The sequence below is a fragment of the Solanum pennellii genome, chromosome 3 (assembly GCF_001406875.1).
Source record: "Solanum pennellii chromosome 3, SPENNV200".
NCBI lineage: Eukaryota > Viridiplantae > Streptophyta > Magnoliopsida > Solanales > Solanaceae > Solanum > Solanum pennellii.
Genome location: NC_028639.1, coordinates 74,762,165 through 74,779,335, shown reverse-complemented (window position 1 = coordinate 74,779,335; position 17,171 = coordinate 74,762,165). Strand labels below are relative to the sequence as shown.

Below are 17,171 nucleotides of genomic sequence, written 5' to 3'. Positions count from 1 at the left end.
CGGCTTCCGGCTGGACTACAGATAACTTCTTCCGTCGGAATGACATTTTGCGGCGTGCCAGACTGAATATGGATGTGGAATTGGCATGACTTTTACTTTTGTTGACGCTATTTTGGTCCGAACAAGCCATTACTGTCTTATAAGTATTCGTATTCTATTACTTTTTTGTTCGAATAATTATATTTGTAGAACTGCTTTTATGTTCCAATAATTCTGTTTCTTTAACTAACATATTTATAAGGAGATCATATAGAGATGGAAGAGCTAAACAAGAAATTATCTCCCGTAAGATACGATACTATTTGATTTGAGGATAAAGAGATATGATATATTTGATTTGAGGATAAAGAGATATGATACTATTTGATTGAGGTATATAGATAAATAATCTCCAACACGAGACAATATAATATATATATATATATATATATATATATAATAAAATAAAATATTTTATTTAAATTTAAAGCTTACAAAAAAACCTTTTATTTCTATATTTGTGGTACACACAGCATATCTGTTTGTAAAATCATCTTATCTTTTTTTCTTAATTCGCATTCACCTTCCCTTCTCCCAACCTCCCCACTCTTATTGCCAACAAACACACATATATCTTCTTTCTTATTACTATTACGACTGATTGAGGGACTCGAAAGCACTTTTCTCATGTTTATGATTTCAAAAATACCATACTTTTAAGAGAGAAATGAATTTCTTTGTCAAATTTATAGCTACGTACAATTAAAATGAAATGTTTTTTTCTTCATTCACAAACAATGTTTTGTTGAATGAGATCCAAACAAGCGACAAATTAAAACATAAATATATGAGTCAAAATATTAAAATTAAATTATAGAAGGAAAAAATAGATAATCTAGGGAAACCAAAGTTGTAACAAGATATCTCTTGTTACCAAATATGAAAGAAATTTGATCTGAACTTGATCATGGAGACTTTTATCTTCTCGTTGATCTGAACTTTTGTTTTATGTATCTGAGTCTGCTTAGACTATCTGATAAAAATTTATTTGAGATCTGGTACCTAAATCTCACATGTTGTGTGATTCTGCTATTCGCATTACTGAAGTCAAACTTACATATGTTGATTATATTGTTTGGATAAATACCATCAACCATATATAACCATTAGCATTCTGGCAGCCAGTGTTATTTAACTCTGATGCTAATTATTGTATTTTTTTTGTTGTTTCGCTAAATTTGTTTACAGTATCTTTTGTCATTTGTTTGATGTTGCCTGTATTTACATGTTTGATACCGTAAAGCAAGTATTTCAATAGTATTGGTGTCACATTTTAATATAAGTAAAAATATATATTATATATCACATTATATATCATGTTATGTCTATTGATGGACATTATATTTGTGCCTTTTTACTCTCATCAATTGTGGAAGAAAATGGTCATTAATTTTTAGTAACTTATATAACCACCAACTCTTGATTTCATCCATTATTCTATATTTATGTCGTATAACTTATGTAACATTTGAGCCATTCATTTGGCAAATTTGCTACCCACTATCTCATATTCATTGTAAGGAAGAATTTATCACCTATAAATTATGTAGTCTTCATTTGTGTTGAGAGAGGAGAAGAAACAAGATAAGTACAAGAAAATATAGAGAGTGAAAAAGATGAGTATTACTATATTGAGGTTAGTGTAGTGAAAGAGAGAGTTGAGACATAGAAAATATTCTAAGTCTTCAACTATATTCACTATACAAAAAAGTATTATATGTTGAAGGAAGGTGTTCTTTTGTGGAGCTTTAGACTCTTCAACTAATTCGGAGTTGTTTGAGTTATACATTGTTGTTGGGTTGTTGTATCTTGAAGGCGACAAGTCAAGAGTTATACTACTGGATCGGTGTAAATTATGCTGCAGTTGGTTTGAATCTCCTTAAATAGAGCGACATATCCGTGCCTCAGCCTAAAGATTAATGTATTCGTTTTTTGTTCATTTTATTTCAACTGTAATATTTTATATTTGTGGTATATTACACCATCAAATAGTTATGCAGAGTTTTTACATTATCTATGGCAATAAGAATGGTGCCTTCAGCCATGGTTGATTCGTGAGATCTTTTAACAATGGCACCATACACCAACATGTCTTATTTTTTATCTGGGTTGATGCGGAATTGCATATAGCGTTCTTTCTATGTAGTGGGATCTTATAACATGTAGGTGAATCACAACCGGTTTACCTCATAAGATTCATTCAAATGTATCAGGCTTACTAACATTCAGAAACAATAAAACTGGACAACTGCGAAATTCTAAACATTATTTCTATAGGCAGATGGTCCTACAATAAATTCCTTTTTTCTTTCAGAACTTGACCTCGTGTTGGTCTTTGGAGCACTGCAATTGGACTCCTCACACTGTGAATTCCATCAGACCACTCAATTGATCCAAATGTTGATTCAAGATCCTTCACTCTCTCCGATCTAACACTGCTAAAACTGATCTCATATGTCAAACTATTTTTTTCCTCACTGAAATTGAGCTTACTCGGAGTCACTTTCACCTCCACGGATGAAGGTGCATTTACCTTTACCTTATTCACAACATTTGCATTCCTCCCAACATTTTTAACCACACGTTTGTATTTCACAACTCTCTCACTCATGAAGACAACTGAGAATGATGGATAATTCAAATCCCCTGGACTAGCAAAACTATGATCACTGCAATTCACTGAAGAAGTATCTTTCGTGAATGGTGAGATTCTGGAGGGGCCATAACCAATGGCGCATAGGAAACCTATATAATCACTCGACTCAATGTCATAAACCAGACCCGGATGCAGTGCTCTGTCTGAATCCACATGTCCCGACCCACGAACAAAAGGACTTGATTCTTGACCTGTGGCAAGATCCGTGATTGTTTTGCCGGAGTTATCAACGTTGTAAGCTGTTGTCATGAGGACTGATTGTGGTCCATTTAGGATAAGCCTTTCTGAGTAACGCAGCTAATCCACTTACATGAGGACAAGACATGGATGTCCCGGATATAATGTTGAATTCCACTCTTCTTTTGTCAATTTCCAAGTCTGTTGGACCAACAGCTCCGGTCCATCCAACTAATATGTTGACTCCTGGTGCAGTAACATCTGGTTTAAGGATCTCAGGAGTCGCATAATTTGATGTAATCCCTGATTTTATTTGCCAGCTTTTTGTCCCACCATGGTCGCTGGGAGGAGATGTGCATCGGCGACGAGTTCTTCTCCAGAGTCAGCTAAGTTTGCTAGGACCATACCTGCACCGCCCACAGCACTTCCTTTCTCTACTCTGGCATTGCCTCCTCGATCACATAACACAATTTTCCCAGCAACTTTTGAAGGGTCCAACTTTCCTGAATAACAGAGTTGGCTGCCACAGTCAGCGGAATAAACAAGTTGTAGTTTTTCATTGCCGAGGGGATCTCCGGTATACAAGGATACACCACCAAATATTCTAAGATAACATCTGCTGGAAACTCCCGATCTATGGTTGAAGCAGCAACAGTGAGAATCCATGGGGCAACGTTGACCGCCGTAGAAGCACCAGGACCAGAGTTTCCAGCAGAACAAGAGACAACTACGCCATGTTCTGTGGCACCAAAAGCTCCAATAACAATTGAGTCAACATCATACTCAGGAGAATAACTATCAGCACCAACAGAAAGAGAAATCACATGAACTCCGTCCGCAACAGCTTGATCCATTGCAGCCAGTATATCAGAATCAAAACAACCTGTTTTCCAGCTATCATAGCTTTTACAGCCATACCTCTAGCTTCACCTTTCGCATATTGGTAAAAGCTCGCATTGGGTACAACAGATCCAGCTGCAGTTGAAGCAGTGTGAGTTCCATGGCCTTCAGTATCTCTTGGCGATTTGGATTCTTTAGATTCATCCCATTGGACTGGACTTCCACGATCAGCTTCATATCCTAATTGACTCTGGTTAGTGGAATAAATAGTGGCGGAACAAGAAATTTCACAATGATAAAATTGTAAATTTTTTTTTTAGCTTCTAGTGAAGATTCAAACCCAAGAGCACTACTAGCTCATTCGAGACTCCTAAAATCACAAGGCTACAACAACCTATTATATTAGAGGAGTTCAAAATATGTAAGCACATCTTGTTTCGTTTTACTTGTATATACAATATATTTTTTTCTAATAAATTGGACATCCTAATAACCATGTGGAATTTCACTCAGTATGTGATGAATTAAAAACTACATTAATTAGTTTATATTTAGTGATAACTATATGTATATAAAACGTTATATATTTATTGGTTTGATATAAATATCAAATATAGTTCAATAATTAATTTGATTTGTGTTTGAAAATTTCACTTTGGAATGGTAAAACGTTTTTCTATTAAATATAACTTCACTTTTTGAGCTAATATTTAAAATTTTCGATCAAAGATAAAAGTTGTTTACCACTTCATTAAAACGTTTTTCTATTAATATAACTTCACTTTTTGAGCTAATATTTAAAATTCTCTAATTCATTGTACTTATCATATGATTTGAAAGATAACGTCTCTACTCATACCAACAACACCATCCGTGTCCGTGACTCGACACTTCTCTTTCCCTACGTCTCTTCTACTACTATTTCATCCACTGGGTTGAATCGCCACTTCTATAGCATTCTCTAATTCTCATTGAGTGTAACTTTGTGTGAAATCATGACTAATTTCACGAAGAAAGAGTACGAGTTCCTCAAAGAGCTCGGAATTGGTCCCCAAAATCTCGGTTGTTATGTTAATGGCACCTGGAAAGCTACTGGCCCCGTCATTTCCACTGTTAATCCTGCTAACAACCAGGTTTCTTCTTAATTTCACTTATCCTCTCTAATTTTCCCAACTTTTTGTTTGGTAGGGTTGTTGATCTTCACTGATTATAAGTGGCAAACTGATCGGTTTCGTTTCATGAAATTAATATATGTATGATTCAAATTGTATAATCTATACAGATCATTGCCGAAGTTTACGAAGCTTCTGCTCAAGATTATGAGGAAGGCATGTCAGCTTGCGCTGAAGCAGCTAAGATTTGGGTGCAGGTATGCTCAGTACTCACTCAAATCATAAATCTATCTTTCCCCGTTGCATAATTGGTGGCATTTAGTTTGGGGATCAATTTATCTGCATTTTGTTGTAGGTTCCTGCACCAAAAAGAGGTGAGATTGTTAGACAGATAGGTGATGCACTCCGGGCGAACCTTCAGCAATTTGGTCGACTTGTTTCACTTGAAATGGGAAAGATACTCCCAGAAGGAATTGGGGAGGTTCAAGTATGTAATGTCACACTTCGATATAGAGTTTCTAAAAATTATTGAACAACAGCTTTACAATTGGACACTTTTTTTGGCTTAAATCTGCAGGAAGTCATTGATATGTGTGATTTTGCTGTGGGATTGAGTCGACAACTGAATGGATCCATTATTCCTTCTGAACGTGAGTTCGCTTCCTTACTATGTTGCTTTCAGAATAGCCAAAATTGCACTTTTAACCAGTTTTTTTTGCAATTGTAATTTCTTGTTTTTAGTTTAAAAGACTTTCTGGTTATCTGATTAGTTCCTGATTGAAAGGATGATTAGCTTTTTCTGACTATTGGGATAAAAGTGTTCTTTAAGAGTAGAAGATTTACAGTCGTATGTTATTGGAGATGTATATTTTCTGATTATTTTTCTTATGCTAACTTCCTTTTGTTAACAATATTTATTTGTTGACAGGCCCTAACCACATGATGTTGGAGGTGTGCTGACATTTGTGCTCTAAAATTAGGAATTTCCCAAACCCTGGTTATGTTAGTTTTTGATCTTTCCATGTTATTTTTTTGCACAGACGTGGAATCCGCTCGGGATAGTTGGTGTAATCACGGCTTTCAACTTCCCATGTGCTGTACTTGGTAAGCCTTGAGATTTTTTATATGAGATATCTCTCCTATGGACAGTAGCAACATACCAATGGATCATCATGAAACCTTGAGCTGAATATGGTCAATTTACAAGAATAATGTCCAATACAACAGAACTACCTATCATCATTCAAGAATTGAGTCCCTGAATTTTTCTCTCCTCTTCCTTTGATATTCATAATTTTGTTGGTACACAACTTCGCTCTATTCTGATAAAACTGTGCTTTTACATGATGCCTATGTGTCTTCCACAAGAAGTCAAGAAGTCAAAAGTCTTCCTATCTGAATGCATTCGTGCTTGTTAATTGCTTTTTGCCTCAAATGTTGGAGTATATCTCTTGCTGTGTTCAGATTGTATTTTTTGTGTTGTTGTCTTTCCACAAAAGTATTTTGATCTAAAAAAAGAAAATTAGTAGAAAGATTCTGGGGTTTGTATCTGGAGCCGAGGGTCCTTCGGAAATAGCCTCTCTACCTCCACGGAGTAGTGGTAAGGTCTGCGTACATTCTACCATGTCCAGACCTCACTTGTGGGATTTCACTAGGTATGTTGTTGTTGTTTTATTTGGAGAACTTTTGCTTACACATACCAAGCAATTTCCACTTTGCTTTAAATGCTTTGACCCGATTTTCCAAGTAAGCACTTGATAAGTATAAGTATTCACCTTATTTTGTTCTTAAATATATTTGTCATGTTCTATCCAGGATGGAATGCATGTATTGCACTGGTCTGCGGCAATTGTGTTGTCTGGTAAGTCCATCACTTTATTTCGAAGGTGTAAAGTGAATTTGTCCATAGTAGAAATGATTGAAATGGCTTTTCCAAATGATAGTTGAGCTAGATGGCTGAGCAGCTTTTCAGATTGATAAATTGAGCTATCAGCTTATGTATACTTATAGCTGAGCTAAAATTGAGTGGGTATTATTGCCACACTATAGTTTGAACATCATCAATGCAGATTTATGTTGGAAGTAATTACTGTTTCTCTTTCAAAGCAGAAGTATTGAATCTCTCTTACCTTAAAACTATGCCAACCTGATAATATAAGCATTCATGTGTTGCAGCTGAATTTTTAATTAAGTTATATTACTGTACTAGCTCTAAAACAGAATTTCTTCCGCATCCAAATCAGTTAAACAAAACAGAGTTTCAGTTCCTGTCTTATTAACCGTACGAGGTTAAGTAAGCACAACTGAATTGGGAGGGATAGAGCAGATTCTCTTTAGGGTTATTCTAATACCTAATCTCTCAACTCTCTACTCAATCTCCAAAAGAAAATTTGCTCTTCAAGTATGTTTGATACCTCAATGCTTGAAATAAAACTCAAGTTTGGTATTTGGGTGTTCTAATCTTGGGATTTTATGCCATGTTCACAGGAAAGGTGCTCCAACAACACCATTGGTTACAATTGCGATGACAAAAATTGTGGCTAGTGTATTGGAGAAAAACAATTTACCTGGTTCAATTTTTACTGCCTTCTGCGGTGGAGCTGCTGTTGGTCAAGCAATAGCAATGGACACACGAATTCCTCTAGTTTCATTCACTGGGAGTTCAAAGGTGACTTTTTTTCTGTCCTTAACCTAACATGTATGTCTGTTTTATCATCAAAGGGGTCTCCGTTGCCACTAATACTGTGTCGGTATTTGCTTCTTACTTTGACTTGGATTTACCCTTTTAAATATTTTCCAGCCTCTCCGCCACTAGGCATAAAACATAGACTGTCTGGTGTGTTGGTTCATCTCTAGGAAGCTTCCGTTGCTATCTTTGATATGATCTTAAAAAGTAATAATTTAATTTTTCTAATTTTTCTATATTTGTTGGATTAACTTGATGTAGTCTCTCCAAAAATCACGATATAAGTACAAAAATGTCTCTTTTTTTTTGCTTACTTTACATTCCTACCTTGACTTTACATTGTCTGTCTAGTTGAATCAGAGAACCTTAACCGGACTTGAAAAAACATGTTATGGAATCAATTTTAAAATTAAATGGATATGCAAGTCTTAAGTTTAATCTGCTAGTCAAAATTAAACTAAGTGGTTTGGCTTTCAGTCCTTCTGGGTGCAATTGAAAATAAAAGCATTTCTTTTCTAGGATAAGCAAATAAGTTCTATTTGAGAAAAACACCCAACGGGACAGCAACCATATACACGTGCATACAACCTAAAATCTCAACCTTATCAATTTATTATTCTATTACTCTGATAAAGCTTGTCTTCTAGTTTTGTTAAAAGTACATATAGATAGAAATACAAACTTGCTCTAACGAATTTCTGTGGGTTTATTTCTTTTGTGCCAATAGGTTGGTCTTGCAGTTCAGCAAACAGTAAGTCAGAGATTTGGAAAATGTCTACTAGAATTAAGTGGAAATAATGCCATCATAATAATGGATGATGCGGACATTAAACTTGCTGTTCGCTCGGTTTTATTTGCTGCTGTTGGTACGGCTGGTCAGCGCTGTACAACATGCCGGAGACTGGTACTGTGTTAATTGTTTTAAGTCCGTTCACTTTGCTGCTTAAAGCTTTCACTTCCAAAATTTATTACTGTTTTTCTTCATAAATCTTTTCTGTGTGAAGCTTGTGCACGAATCAATATATGACAAGGTACTTGAACCACTAGTTGATGTTTACAAGCAAGTTAAGATAGGGGATCCTTTAGAAAAAGGTACCTTACTTGGGCCATTGCATACTCGTACTTCTAGGGAAAACTTCGAGAAGGGAATCCACAATATCAAGTCCCAGGTATGTCCAGTTTCTTGAGGCTTTTATTTCCAAATTATTTCTAAATTGACATTGATTTTGCCTCTCCTCCTAGGTCTTGCCCTACCCCTTGTTATATGTTGATGGTGAGGACAGTTGTACAACATGGATAAGATTTGTCTAACAAGTTGATTTGTTAAAGTTTCACAGTTTTATCCCCCCTAAGCATATGTCTAGTAAATGTCAGGTCATAATATTTTTGAAAAGAAAAGGAGACATATTTTGTCAACTCAGCTGGAATTGAATTTTTTCCTTTTCCAATAGAAAGTGAAGTGTTATTAGAACTTTGTTTCTTAAAATGAATATTTGCAGGGTGGAAAGATCCTTACAGGTGGCTCAGTCGTAGAATCTGAGGGTAATTTTGTGCATCCAACAATTGTTGAATTTTCTTCAAAAGCTGAAATTGTGAAGGAAGAATTGTTTGCTCCAGTTCTTTATGTAATGAAGTTTAAGGTATTCCCTTGCAAAGGCACTGAATTTTCGAGATGACCACTGTGGTCGTCTCCCGTATTTGGTGGAACTTCTCTTGATTTCCGTTTTTCATTCTAAACATTCTGCTTGCAGACTTTTGAAGAAGCAGTTGAAATCAACAACTCTGTCCCTCAAGGTTTAAGTAGTTCCATCTTCACCCGAAACCCAGAAAATATATTTAAGTGGATTGGGTAAGCAATCTATTATGTTCTTGAGAATGTGGTTTAGACGAGTTTCCCTTTTCATGAAATAACCCTGGTTCTGACATGGATTAATGTGATGCAGACCTCAAGGAAGTGATTGTGGCATCGTCAATGTGAATATCCCAACAAATGGAGCTGAAATTGGCGGTGCTTTTGGAGGTGAGAAAGGTACTGGTGGTGGTCGTGAGGCAGGAAGTGATTCTTGGAAACAATATATGAGACGCTCAACTTGGTAACTACACAGACATTCATCCCGTTCTCATTTAATACATTTGTGGAAGCTCGCCAATTCAGTATCTTATAATTCATTTAACTCAATGTCTAAATCTGATAACATTTTACGCTGACCTACTTGGGTTATTCCCCACCACTGCAGTACAATCAACTATGGGAGTGAACTACCATTGGCTCAAGGAATCAATTTTGGCTAGTGAAATTGGTGAGTCATTGCATTACAATATGATGAGTTAAGTATCTCGCAGCATTTCAAATTTCCCGTGTTCTAATGAATGCAATTGTTGTTTCAGGTGCAGATACACCTGTTTCGCTCTTGAATTCATCCTGTAAGGTGCTTATGATTGACCCAGAATCACTTAAATAATGTACCTTCCTTGCAACTCAATTAAAATTATGTATTCTGAACCTAGTGTTCTCAATGATCAGTACCAGGTTGCCTAATCTATGAGTCTACTTAGCTGTTTTACTTTATTTGAAGAGTTGTTAACCTAATCTCTCATAACTAAAACAGAACACTTGAATTATTGGCACTAAATAGTCAACTACCTAATCACCTAATCTTATGTGAACCACTAGTAGGTTCATGTTAGTCGATCATTTTGATATGTTACATCCAATAATGCAAATGATTATATTGTCCACATAAGGTCCTCCTCTGGAAACTTCACCACATGTATTGACAACTTTGGTTGATATTTTAAAAATCAAACTGGTAGTTGTAAAAGTTGGAATATATCGGCAGCAGAGGTCATCTGGTAAGCATATGATAAAATTTGGGATTAATTTTTTCCCATATTTGATTTAAGATATTAGCTGATTTTATAATAAAAAATAAAATTCTGAAAACCTCTTAAATATACTATTTTTCAGAATCTAAATTTGTTCATTTCTGAAGGTAGTTATTGAGTCATTTTTGTATGTCTTACTAGTTTATTGGATACTCAATTTCCGTTTCAAACAATATCAAATTTTGCAAAAAAATTTACCCGTTACATTAACCTTTATGATCTTTTTTTAATATTATCAAAACTCGAACTTGAAAACACTAGTTACACTATAGATGAATGACGTCCATCTTAACAAATCTTTGGTGGTACATCCTTATCACAAAGTCTTTGATCAATATATTCACCACTAACACGCAAATGGCCATCCCTCTCCTTTACACTAGAACTAGCATGTCAAACAGAAACAACAATATCTTAGGCCCACAGATATTACCACTTTCTACTGGACATCCCATAAACTTCATCAATGCCCATTCTCCCCAATCTCAAACTCTGTATTATCACGTACAAAGGGGAAGTCACAAGCATTATCCTTTTCCCAATTTTGGATTCTTGGTACCTAATTTATAGTTTCTATGTTATCTATCACAAGCCATAAAAGCCAGAAACTTCCTCTTTCAAACCATCTTATCTTTAATTGGGGAGGAACTCGTACTTCACACTTTTTTCAGCTAAATTTGAAACACTTACAGTAACATAACTGTTCCTACTTCATCCTCGTGAACTTGCAATTCACTATACATTATTTTCAGATTTATTTTTCACTTTAACCATCAGATATCCAAAATACACAAGATAGAATTATGAAAATGGATATCGTAAATTGTACAAAAACACGAAGAGAATCATAATAGAAGCATTTCAATCAAAACATGAGTTTCTAATATATATTTACAGATGCATATAAAGAGTGGAAGTGGAGCTAATCAAAATTGTAAAATTAGTTGAGCACACATAATTCACACGCCAATCTCATGAACATGATTTCCATTCCATTTCATCACGATCGATCGCCAAACGATTCTAGTTCTATTGTGTTTACATTTTTAAGGCAAATTAAGCATTATTAGAGTTATTTTTTCTACTTAATTTATTTCTTTTTTTTTTCATTGCGGGGATTTGAGAGTTGAAATTAAACCTAAAGTCATCACCTTCCTTCGGAATCAGGATCCATTTCCATGGCAATCATTCGGAATCAGGATCCATTTCCATGGCATGATAAGCAGCAGAATCGACCACCAAAGAGAGTGTAGGAATACAACTTTCAGCTCGAACTAAAACGTTAGTCTGCATCTCAGTGCTGTTCCTCGTCGGACTACAGGGCATCGACCTGAGCGATTTAGGAGATTCCAAGCTCCTCCTCAGAAGCTGCCTCATTGCAGCGATCAAGTGAATTGTCGGATCTGGAGGAGGAGTGGACGAACTGAACTTCTTACAGAAATTGAGATGACGAGTTAAGGCTTCTTCCGCGTTAATCAACCTCTCACATCGCATCATCTCATCCTTCACTGCTTCCGCACACAGTCCGCATATCCATTTTCCTTGATACCGCTCCCGGATCGTCTCTATGTAAGCCAGAGTACATTCCTCCGTCAATCCACAACACTCGCATTTCGCGAAATCCACCTCGATCGTCGGTGCCGCTAGTTTTCCTCCCTCCGCAGCGTTCATCACTACCGCCGACTCACTGATTACCGTCGTCGACATCGTTAATCGTCAAACTGAAAAACATACAAAAGAAAACGTCATTATCTTCTCAATGATAAGAATTACAAAGAACAAAACCAAAAATATAAAAAAATTACCTGCAGAAGCAGAGATCGAAACAGAGATAAAAAAATACGAAAATACAAAACTACAAAGTTTTTTTAGTGATGATCTGATTCCTTCTACTTCTACTTTTCTCGGAGAAGAAGAAGATTAGTAGAAGCAGAAATCGTATTTTTTTTTTCTAATTATCTTTCTTTCTCCCACTCGCCTTCTTCGTCCTTTGTTTCTTCAGGAACGAAAAAAGTATCCATGAAAGACATGTCAAAACTCAAACAACTTCTCAATCAGTCTCTGAAAATTCCAATTCGATAACGAAGAATTTACTTATCACAGAGAATGCATAAATTGATAGAAACTGACAAAAAGTATATAATCTTCTTTTTCTCTCCCACGAAAATTCTTTTTTTCTTTCTGAGCCTTTTTCAGGAAGAGTGAGAAATAAGGGAGGATTGGGAGTCTAAAAAGAAACTCTCTCAATGATTGAGTGAGGGTTTGAAGAATCCACGTCAGCAATCGTGCTGGCAATTAAATTTAGGCCGTGTATTAATAGATTTCCAGCTAGGCGTTACTTATTGTATGTATGGAAATAAATCTCATTTTACATATTATTGAAATTTCAATATTCAGAAAATTTTCTTGCCTTTATTTTAAAAAGTTTTCTGACTAATAAGAATCCAACACGTGTGGACCACCGACGTGGAAGGCCAATCTGTAAATGGGAAAATATTAATAAATAAAAAAATCCTAATGTGAAATAACGTGGCAATGTAAATATGTGATGTCATTTAAACTTAGACTTAATCTTGGGTTCACACTTCATAAACTAGCCACAATCACTTTGTTGTTTTTTTTTGGTTGTACACGTTTTTTTTTTTTTTTGCAATAAAATGTAAATCATTTTCTTGTTGTTGTAATTGGATACGATATAGTATTTGAAATTTTCATTTGATAAAGTGGTAAATTATATGAAAGATAATGTATAAGTCGATATTATTATCTTAAAGAGATTATTTGTGATTAGACTATTTCAAAAATTTATTATTATCGTATCAAATGAATTTGATATAATGATCCAATCTCAATTTGGAGGGGGAAAGAGTCGTATTTCCTTTCTAAAAATAAGAAAATAATGTATTTTTATGACTCTAAGATCAACTTCCATTGTTAAGCACTAAATCAATGTGTTACCGAAAATTTATTTGTTTCCTTTTTTTCCTCATGGGTGTTTTATTACTTGTTTTGGTTTTCATTTCTTTAGATTTATATTCTATAGGTTCATTTAAAAAGTTTCTTGCAGGATTTTAATTTTTTGAAATTTTAATCAATATTGAAAGAGATTTTATCATTTCATTGCAATTTTCAATAACGTGATTTGTTTTCCTTAGAGGTAGAGTATATTCTAATAAATACAATTTTTTAAAATAAATAAATAAAAAGGTCAAATCATAGTACTTCTTTTTGCTTACTTGAGAAGGAAAAGAAAGAAGTAAATTAAAAAAAAAAAGAGACATGGAAAAGAAAAGTAATCTTAAAATTGATGATTTTGTTTCCAATTTTACGCCAATTACCTTATGCACCTTGCTTGACCCGAATCCAATTTTGCTTTCTCCAAAAAGAACATAATCATTATCCCATACAACTTTAATATAGCAAATTTTCTATAAACTTTACTTCATTCATTTACTTCAATTTTAATTTGTATTCCTTTTCTATCAAATTGAAGTATCAAAACAAAAAAGTAGACATACTATCATAAATTATAAAAAAATAAAAAAAAGCAAGTGTGATAGAACGAAATTTGAAATAATATGAATCTTTTAAATTGATTTTTTTTTAAAAAAAATAGTGATCCAATTAAACGATATCAATCTATCATAGATGTGTGTTTTTGGAGAGGGAAAGGGTGGATGGTAACAACTTATTGAAAAGATACGCACATATATTATTTTTCAACGAAAAAAACATATCAATTTTAAAAAAGAGAAAAAGGATAACAAGGAATACACTTCCATTTGCTTTTTCGTAGGAAAAGGAATATGCTTCCACCACAAACATAATTGATAGCAAATTTTCCATATTAGAATCTACGGTATGTCTGAAAACAAATAGAAGTTAAGAAAATAAACACAAAAGAGAAGGGAAAAGGAATTTTTTTGGGTAGGGGTAGGGTTGTTAAACAATTGCAAGATGTAATCGGATTATTTATTTGAATTTTTTATTTTGATTTTCATTTTATGTTTGATATTCACTTTAAAAGTTGATTTTGATACTCAAAAAATAGTGTAAAGCTCTTTCCATGAAAGATCATAGACTATTCCATTTAAAAGATTTAAACCTAAAATCTTCTATTAAGAATAAAAGAGTAAATATCGCTCTCACTATTTTAACACTTTGAAAATAAAGCATAACATCATATTTCTGTGATTTGTAATTATTATTATTTTTGCGCTTTGCAATTTGTTACTTTAACTTTTCTATTATATTATTTAGACTCTTTAAAATTATTATTACATTTAATCCTCAAAAATATGTCATTTCAAAAAATTTAACACACATCCAACATTATTTTTAAAAAATTTGAAACGAATATATAACTTTTTTTCAAATTAGGCAATAATCAGGTCATTGATTGAACAATATATTCCAACAAGGCTAGTGCTAGTCTGGAAGCGGAAAGCTGATTTATTAGGTGGCCGCCGTTAAATCATGCGCCAATAATGCCAACTCCTCGCCGGAAATAGAATTTAGTCTGACCTTCTACATAAAAAATAATTATTTTCGTCTCAAACTCAAGCGCCTTAATTTAATTAAATATAAAATTTTAAAAAATAAATCTTAATAAAATATTTATATAATTTCTTAAGTTTTGTGTCCCTTAAACTTTTCCATTAAAATTAAAAAATTTAATAAATATAGAAAAAAACTCTTTTTTAGATTAAAAAAAAAAGGGACAAAGAACAACTTCTAGTTCCCTCAAATAATTTTTTTTTATAATAAGGTTCCCTCCCTCCTTTAATTTGGTCGTGGTGGATGACTGGGTGTCCAGCTGGAGTTGTAAATAATTGGATAGAAAAAAGAGTGGAATTTACGCTACAAAAGTTGACCACTTAGGCAATATTGTTATTTTTATAAGCCAAGAGAAAATTGGAGTGTGACATACAATATAATAATACCCTGAATGATAATGACCATTAGACGACTCACATTCATATATCTTTCATTTTTAATTTACTTGTAGTGCATGGACCAAGTAAACAAATTAACTCATCTATCTTTCTTCATTTTTATATTTGTTTGAGTGAAGGCGTTGTGGCAGGAATAATTGTGAAAACGACCCCCACATTATTAATAATAATAATAATAATAATTGGAAAAAAAGAAAGTTGCCAAAATAAAAAAAGGAACTCACCAAACCTACACGTCGAACAATGAGATACAAGGCTACGATGGTCAATGCCTTTAGAATTATAGAAAGTAATGCGGCAGAAAAAAGAAAAAATTATTATAATATAGTTAGATAAGAATTAAAATTACGCGTGAATTTATTTATATTATCAATTTTATATCTGAATAAAAAAAAAGAAGGATTATCAAGAAACAGTCAGAAAATTAGTAGGAGAGTAAAGTGCGTTTATCATATCTATACTCTCATCATACTTACTTGTGTGATTACGATGAATTTATAATTATTACAAAATTAAACATAATGATTTAACGAGAGTCAGTTAACCTCAAGATATCAGATGATCACATTTATAGATGCAATGTAGAAATTCTTTATCCTTATTTAACTAGAAGTATGAGATTCAATCATTAGATATAGAATCACATTTGGTAAAAAGTGCTAGAACTCCCATAGTAAACTTTCGTACGTCGTAAAACTAGATTAGTCAGATTAATAATCTATTAATTAAATATCATATCATAATTAATCAAAATAAATAAATAAAATTTGAAAACATCCATCTCATCTTTATAGTTAAGTAGGTCATACGAAAGGGAATGCTCTAATAAGACATTTTATGCATCCATTCACAATATTGCTATGTGTTTTAGAGTGGGACATCTAAATTACTCCCCTTTTTCATGTTTCACGCTTCTTTTGTCAATTTCATTTGATAGAAAAAATAGATATATGTCCATCATACAAATTAAATATTTTTATGCAACTATTTATCATATAGGAAATCAAATCAAGCACCACAGACAAAATATCTCAAGAGGGCCTTTACCTATACTATATATATGTTCTCCTAGTTAGTTAATTTTCACTTCAAATATCTTGTGTTTCAAGGCTCAACTTACAATTTATATTATATGTACTATATATATTGGATCATACTACAAATGATATTAAAGAAACAACTAGCTAAATATAGAAGTTATAAATTAAAGAATATAAGTGTCTAAATCCATATATAGTCTGCTTCTTCCAATTATTATTAGATGAGGACAAATATAGCTAACATGGGATCTGATTTTTCTTTACTTGTGGATCAGTGACTCTATTCATTGACACCAATTTTTATTTTGTACACATAATTGAGGGTTTTGTTTATACCAAGATTTAAAAAAAAACGAAGAAATTATTTGAAGTGTGTGATTATTTCATTTAGAAACTTTAAGCTATTAGAGATAGCATATTTTTAATATTTGATTATATTCTCGACACGCCCCTTCACGTGTGGGTCTGATTCTTTTTGCATGGGCTAAGCACGTGAAATTCTTTTTGATCTGCATGGTGGTGAGATTTGATCTCAGAACAATTGTCTGCTCTGATATAAGTTTGTGATCATCTCATCTAAAAGCTTAGGCTATTAGAGAGAGCACACTTTTAATATTTAATTATATTCTCGACAGAAATAAGCAAGTTACTGATTAATTATATAGACAAATTAGCGACTTTCGTTAATAAGTAGATAAATTAATTTATCTCTTAAAAAAAAGTTCATTTGAGTTTCTCGAATTGATTAAGGAGGTGAATTATTATAGAACTCTTTTTATG

At 33.4% G+C, this 17,171-nt stretch overlaps 2 protein-coding genes and 1 pseudogene across 3 annotated transcripts; 1 reads left to right on the top strand and 2 right to left on the bottom strand.

The window, feature by feature from the left end:
* Window positions 1-2,220: 2,220 nt before the first annotated feature.
* LOC107013668 lies at window positions 2,221-4,013 on the bottom strand (annotated as a pseudogene).
* A 525-nt stretch (window positions 4,014-4,538) lies between these two features.
* LOC107014931 (aldehyde dehydrogenase family 7 member B4) lies at window positions 4,539-10,143 on the top strand. Of its 2 annotated transcripts, none has more exons than XM_015215056.2 (15): window positions 4,539-4,845; window positions 4,995-5,081; window positions 5,180-5,311; window positions 5,402-5,474; window positions 5,753-5,775; window positions 5,865-5,928; window positions 6,640-6,685; window positions 7,312-7,492; window positions 8,238-8,414; window positions 8,515-8,679; window positions 9,010-9,150; window positions 9,262-9,359; window positions 9,454-9,603; window positions 9,748-9,810; window positions 9,905-10,143. In XM_015215056.2, exons 1-14 carry the CDS (start codon window positions 4,708-4,710, stop codon window positions 9,800-9,802), a joined length of 1,530 nt encoding a protein of 509 aa, XP_015070542.1. In that variant the 5' UTR covers window positions 4,539-4,707; the 3' UTR covers window positions 9,803-9,810; window positions 9,905-10,143. The 2 variants fall into 2 exon arrangements, with proteins under 2 accessions (XP_015070542.1, XP_015070541.1); XM_015215055.2 differs by having other exon boundaries at window positions 9,899-10,143.
* Window positions 10,144-11,239: 1,096 nt separating this feature from the next.
* On the bottom strand, window positions 11,240-12,682 carry LOC107012081. The gene is made up of 2 exons (XM_015211807.2): window positions 12,202-12,682; window positions 11,240-12,117 (listed from the first exon to the last, which is right to left on the bottom strand). Exon 2 carries the CDS (start codon window positions 12,101-12,103, stop codon window positions 11,582-11,584), a length of 522 nt encoding a protein of 173 aa, XP_015067293.1. The 5' UTR covers window positions 12,104-12,117; window positions 12,202-12,682; the 3' UTR covers window positions 11,240-11,581.
* Window positions 12,683-17,171: the final 4,489 nt, after the last annotated feature.

What these genes read in the sequence shown, in the direction of transcription:
- LOC107012081 (XM_015211807.2), bottom strand. Translation starts at nt 12,103, where the DNA reads ATGTCGACGACGGTAATCAGTGAGTCGGCGGTAGTGATGAACGCTGCG.
- LOC107014931 (XM_015215056.2), top strand. Translation starts at nt 4,708, where the DNA reads ATGACTAATTTCACGAAGAAAGAGTACGAGTTCCTCAAAGAGCTCGGA. An exon ending in CTTCCCATGTGCTGTACTTG is followed by an intron (nt 5,929 to 6,639) that starts GTAAGCCTTGAG and finishes TGTTCTATCCAG; the next exon opens with GATGGAATGCATGTATTGCA. An exon ending in GTACAACATGCCGGAGACTG is followed by an intron (nt 8,415 to 8,514) that starts GTACTGTGTTAA and finishes TTCTGTGTGAAG; the next exon opens with CTTGTGCACGAATCAATATA.